This window comes from Atta cephalotes (assembly GCF_000143395.1).
Source record: "Atta cephalotes unplaced genomic scaffold scaffold00028, whole genome shotgun sequence".
NCBI lineage: Eukaryota > Metazoa > Arthropoda > Insecta > Hymenoptera > Formicidae > Atta > Atta cephalotes.
The window spans coordinates 4073423-4080033 of NW_012130092.1; the positions used below are offsets into that span (position 1 = coordinate 4073423).

The window sequence follows — 6611 nt, forward strand, 5'->3', positions numbered from 1 at the left end:
AATTCTCTAATAAGATATCAACAAAATAACATAAAAATAAATTATTTATCTAAATAATAAATAATATACTATCAATCTTCGCACTAATTTTACATCCTCAGTTTATTTTTTATGAAAAGCTTTGGAAAGAGGGTTGAATATTTATAAATGCTTCCTGTATATTCCTAATTTTTCATTACATGCCATTGCATTAAAATATTGTATAGAATTATGTTGTAGATATGAAAAGGGATCATTGTAAAAATGTTTGATTTGATTAAGATAATAATTATCTTTCTGTTTTATCCTAATTGTAATCATTAATATGCACTTATAAATTTATAGAAGTAAAATTTAAAATCGAGGAGAAAGGACAAACGAATAATTTTTGAAGACTTGAGAATTACATGCTATTTATTCTAAATATTAACAGTCATAACTTATATTATTTACTTTCAGTTAATAGAATTTACACAAACACTATTTGATTGTTGACTGTATTTTTTTTCAAAAAGCTGTAATTTTCAAGACTTCGTTACATACTTGTTAAGATCTATAGTATTGTGTAGGATTTTGTCTCATATAAAATGTAGCTAAGAAATAAATAACATAATTTAAATTATTCATTCACTTAACTACTACTATACTATTTCCATCTTTTGACTTGCTTATATACTTCAATAACAAGTGTTCATCGTAAGCAACATTATTACTCCGTAATGCACTTTGTAATCTATGAAATGTAGGAAATGATTTTTTGTACAGTCCTGTTTCTTGACAAGACTGAAAGTTTCATTTTTCTGGAAGTATACTGTAGTAAATTTGTTTTTATCACTATTACACACTTTGGAAGTTTATTTGTCCGTCAAAGATAGCTCCAGCACATGACGAAATGTTTCTTCTTCTAGCAACCGTTGTTGCTCTTCTTCTATTTGTTGCTGCTCGGAAAGTTTTAACGCTAATCTCAACTGTTCTGCAGTATCTTCGAGAGAATCGCTATCTTCATTTTCATTTATACCCGCTGAATTCGCAGTACCTTCTGTAGAGCCAGTCGTTTCTTGATACAGCACTAAACTAGCCTGAATTGCCCTATGTTCAAAAAAAATTATTTTTAGCGATATGAAAAATATTTCGATAAATTTATATTGACATTTATTTTGTTAATACTTTCTACGGATTTTTTGTGCTTTGTAAATATTCAATGTTTATATTAATTTAAATATGAGTAATTTCTGTTGCGTAAATAAAATTTACCCGAAATTGATATTTGCAAATTATAAAATTACCCACCTGCCTGAACATGAATTGTAGCACAAAAACACATGCAAAATTAATAATAAAATTAACTGAAAACAGAACATCGATAACATTCTCTTTAGTATATGTTTATTAGTAGTGTGTTGCATACCTCTGAAGCTGTCTTTCTTCTTCAGTAGTCATGTTAGGTGTAGTTGGTCTAGATGGTTTTTGCGCTCTTAATGCTTCCCATATATCAACCTACATAAAATAAAATTTTTTGTGCAAAACAAGAAGAATGATATTTGTATATAATTATAAAACAAAATAAAAAGAAAAACATTACCTCATCGCGTTCACTACCAGCTTCTAAAAGACTTTGTTGAATAGCAAACTGTAGTAAATCATCCTCTTCTTCAATACTAAATTGTGTTCTCACTTCCGCACCTATATTTAACCAATATGAATTAAGTACATTATATGTATTGAATGTAGAATAGATGTATATATATGTATAAAACGAAGTTTTACCTAATTTGGCATATCCACTAGGTGTTTCAAAACAAATATCATCAACTAAGCAAGTCATACGATTAGTTTCTTGTAAATGACCTACATGTGGCACCTCTTGATCTAAACCAAATATATTTCCAAATGTTATTCTCGCATTGAGAATGTGGAACAATGGAATTTCTAAAAAAGAATTGATTATTTTAATATATTTTGTGTGCAATATGTATTCAATATATATTCAATATATATTGCAACCGTACATATTTATATACATATATACCATATTATAATTAACATCTTACCAATTTTAACAGGAAAACCAGCTGGAAGTTGCATTTGAATAAAATCTTTTAATTTTGCGAAATGTGAACTAGATATAGCCATCAAATCTACAATTGGCATGATTTGTTCTTGAAGACTTAATGGATAATCTTCACTTAACCATAAAGTTGCCTGAATATAAAGAAATGCTTTAATTAATATACAATATAATATATGTATAATATATGTACACACAGTTTTCAATATATATAAAATACCTTAAATTTTTGTATTTTTGTATTAACTTCTTTTGGTCTACCTATGTCTCTTCCATTTAAATCTACAGCTGGGTCAAAGTATTCTTCAGCAGTTATGTTAGAAGAATTCCCTACACTGTTAAATTCTTCCTAAAATATATAACTTGATTAATAATTTTAAATATTATTTTAAATATGTAATAATTAATTAATTATTGAAAAAAAATTACACTAGTAGCGACAGTGCTGCAACTCTCCTGCTGCTGTTCTGCAATACCAAGAAATGATTGTAAAGGTGTTCTTGGTGCTCGAGCCCTTGCTTTATCTGCTTCAGATAAGTGTTCTAATCGGGTTTTAGTTATTAATTCTACATTGCTTGCGCTAAACACTTTACACTCATGACCATTTATTCCTTCACTTTTGTCAGAACGCCATCCCCACAGACCTGCTTTATTGCTAATTCAACAAAAGCAATATTGTTAAAATAGATACGAACAAATTATATACATATTATATATATAAATATGTATATAACATTATTAAATATTGTAATAATAGATAGTTACCGTTCAAAACTAATTTTATCTGTATCTATATAAGTTGTAACTATAGGATTAGTAAGACGAGCTATTACACCTTCTTCAGATGGTTCCAATAATTGTATATTATCATCTCCTATAAGTTTCATATGTTCAACATAAACTTTTCTCGTTTCGTGATCTACTTCCATCATCGTTGCTCCATCATCTATAAAAAAAAATATCATAAATTTTATGAAGTATTTTATTATACTGAATTTATTTAAAAAAAACTATATGATTCTTATCATATTGCACATTATCTAAGCATTGTGTATGTATATGTGTATGTATAAAAATATCTTGTCTTACATTATTTTTAATCATCAATTTATTTAGTTATATTTGTAAAAATTAATGGGAATAAAAAAAGAGGACGAAAAAAGAGAAATTATAATATAGAGAAGTATAATATAGAAACATAATGTTAGTTAAAAAGTGTCCTGTATTTATGCACATAAAAATATTTTTATAAAATTTTTAGCAATGCAATGCGCGAATTAAATGTTAAGATTGTTTCATCTGTATGATGACCATCCAAATACACAGCTGCGTTCATCTAATTGCCATAGATGGAATTGAGCTTATATTAACATATGGAATTTAATGAACAAATAATTGACATTCCCAAAACATATAATCAATCATAATTAAAAAAAATGAAATTGTACGATACTCATGCACGAATATTAATAAGATTATTACGATTATTTATTAAAGATATCTATGCTTACTTTGTCCTTTAAAGACATAGCTTCGATTACCACGTTGCCAATTTGCATGATCAAAGCCTAATAAAGTAGTATCAATTCTCACATTACTACCTTGTTTATAAACTTTATATGTATCACTTGGGCACATCCGAGATACAAGAGGAACTAATCAACAAAAATAATAACAGTTAACCACATATGTTATTAAAAATGAGTTAGATAAGTGTATAAATTACAGTTAGATTCAAATTATAGATTAAACTATAGATCTTGAAGATTATAAGCAGATGTCATTAAATTCTATTCCTTACCCCAACTTGTAAACTCCCATTTCATTTCTACATAAAAATCAGGTGCCTGAAAAGGATTTCTATTACTAAAATCATCAAATTATTAACAATCAAGAATATGAGAAAGTTAATTAGCTTTCACATAATGATAGTCTACACAAGAAATGTTAGAATTAATTATTAATTTACGGAATTTGCAGAAAAGAATTTTTCTTTCAATAAAAAAGATATATTTTGGGAATTGTACATATATTGAATTAATAACGTATTAGTTACATAAAACTGACCTGTTTAAGTTTATGAAGTAATTCTGGTATACCAGCCACTCGATTACAATATCTCTGATAATCTCTTCTAGCAAGTACCAATTGCAGCAATTCAGGATTTCCTGTACCAACTGCTTCTTGAACCACTATATCAAAATAAATTAAATGGTTAAAAGTATAAACGTCCAAAAAGATTACACAGACAGATAAAACACAAAGACCAAATAAATTACCAGTCCATCCTTGAGTGTTCTCTGTATTAACATTAGCTTCATGCTGTAACAATACTATAGCAGAATCTGTATGACCCAAAGTTACTGCTAACATTAGTGGTGTCCTTCCTCGATTGTCATGTTTTTCTATATCATGCTAGAAAATTTTTAAATGTTATAACTTTCATTAACTAAGATAATTATAGCAATATTATATTTTTAATTTTTCTTTTAGCATATATTTACTTTGCATTTGTTATATAATTTAAATGATATATTCAAAACTCCTCATATGTACTCCTCATATTATAAAATATATCAGATTGATTCTCTACTTCAAGAGTATATTAGGAGTCGTAAGTCATATCTAAGGTTTCTCTCTTTTTTATGAAAGGCTTCAGATATTTTTAACTTGCATTACTACTATAAGCACGAATCAATTGTACAATCATAAATTTAAAAAAATATATAATTACAAATATATATGGAGTTTATAGATATAAATATAACATACAAAGTATGAATTATACAAATTATTTTGTTACATTATTAAATTATAATTGATAATTAATAATTGATAATTGCTATCTACACTGCTTATTGTAAATGTGAAACTTTAAGGTATTTTATGCAATTAATTTCAATTCAAAATAAAAATAATTTGAAAGTTAATAGAAGAGTCTCATTTTTGTTAAAACTGACAACGTATTTTTATTATTCTCACTTATCTAACTATTTTTTAAAAATAAAAACACTATTATTACTAAAAGAAAAATATTAATTCTTTCATAATATAAAATAGCACATATTTAGTCTATTATTTTCCTTTCTTTTTCCAATTTTTATTCATATAGATTTTTTTTTTAAATATTGTGTGTGTGTGTGTGTGTGTGTGTGTGTGTGTGTATATATCTGTGCTCATATCCTCATAAATTATGAATACAGATGCTGTAATATAAAATGACTTTTAACCTTTTATTTTAAACATCTCTTTTCTCGTGTCTGTATGAATGATTTGTGTTATATAATTTATTATCTCTATATGCATATTTATCATAAAATATACGAGATTAGCTGTATTGAGAGAATTTCGTAGAATCAGATAAAATTATGTTGAGTAATTATTATATCTCTCACAACAAAATCAGATAGAGTGTATAAAAAAAAGGAAACTGAAATACTTTGAAATGACAAATGCATTATTCAAACTGCCAGCAGACAAATGCACGTATACAGTATCGCGCTATTCATCTGCATCGAACAATTACGCAATTATTGTTCATTGTAGAATGTCAATTACGTGTAGAAGACTCGTTATCATTGATAACAGAGCTGTTGACACATAGCATCTGGAGGACAAAGTCGCAGAGCCATAAAAGCAAATAAAACGCACAATTATCGTTAATCACGTGTACCGTTGCGTTGGTATATGAAATCTAATTAATATCAAATGAGATAAGCTTATTAAACAGCAGGTATGCACAAACCTGATTTGTGGACAGTTCCTTGTCGAGTTCTACATAGCTGTTATGCCAGACGAGCCAGTGCAGTGGATAATTCTTTCGTATAATATCTATATTCACCATCTCTACGAGATTTAATTGACATTAACATATAACAAGTTTATCGTAACGAATACCACGAGTCGAACACACGACATGAAATTTTGACAGCGCGATACATAACATTAGATCGCATTATATGAAAAGAACGTTCATCGAATATGCAATGCGACAGAACGAAAACCGCTTATCATGCGTACGCATCATCCTCGAGAAACGACACCAATACTTGTTTTCTTATTGGTGCCGCCATTTTGGAGTCAATTCAATAGCGACCATTTTTATCTAGTGCCGGCAATATTAAGAAAATAAATAAAAAAATCTCTATACATAATAAAATTCAACCTTTTTTTTATTATATACTTATTTCTTACATTGTATCTATTATATATTTTTAAATATGTAATGTTAAAATATATGTATTAAAGTATGTATTTTTTAGAGACATATTAGAAAAAATATATACATGTATAACAATTTATGAAATTAATATAATTGTAAATATTTTATTGTAATTAATTATTTATCAAAATTATTGATAATAAATACTTAAATAATTTAATCATTTTTCGTAAAAATTTAAATTCATTTCAAATTATTCATTCCATTCATTCAATGATATATTATATATAGAAAAAAATCTGCTTACTAGATTTGAAATAATTACAATGTCGATTTTTAATTACAAGTAGGGTTGAGAAAAGATATTGATTTTTCATTGTAAGAAAAAAATTGAAATATATA

At 26.7% G+C, this 6611-nt stretch overlaps 1 protein-coding gene across 1 annotated transcript; it reads right to left on the bottom strand.

Moving 5' to 3' along the window:
* Nucleotides 1-833: 833 nt before the first annotated feature.
* On the bottom strand, nt 834-5891 carry LOC105620719 (ankyrin repeat domain-containing protein 13D). Its single transcript, XM_012202212.1, has 13 exons — nt 5793-5891; nt 4327-4462; nt 4115-4239; nt 3849-3894; nt 3559-3702; nt 2813-2993; nt 2477-2702; nt 2268-2396; nt 2031-2181; nt 1747-1908; nt 1562-1662; nt 1388-1476; nt 834-1068 (listed from the first exon to the last, which is right to left on the bottom strand). Exons 1-13 carry the CDS (start codon nt 5889-5891, stop codon nt 834-836), a joined length of 1824 nt encoding a protein of 607 aa, XP_012057602.1.
* Nucleotides 5892-6611: the final 720 nt, after the last annotated feature.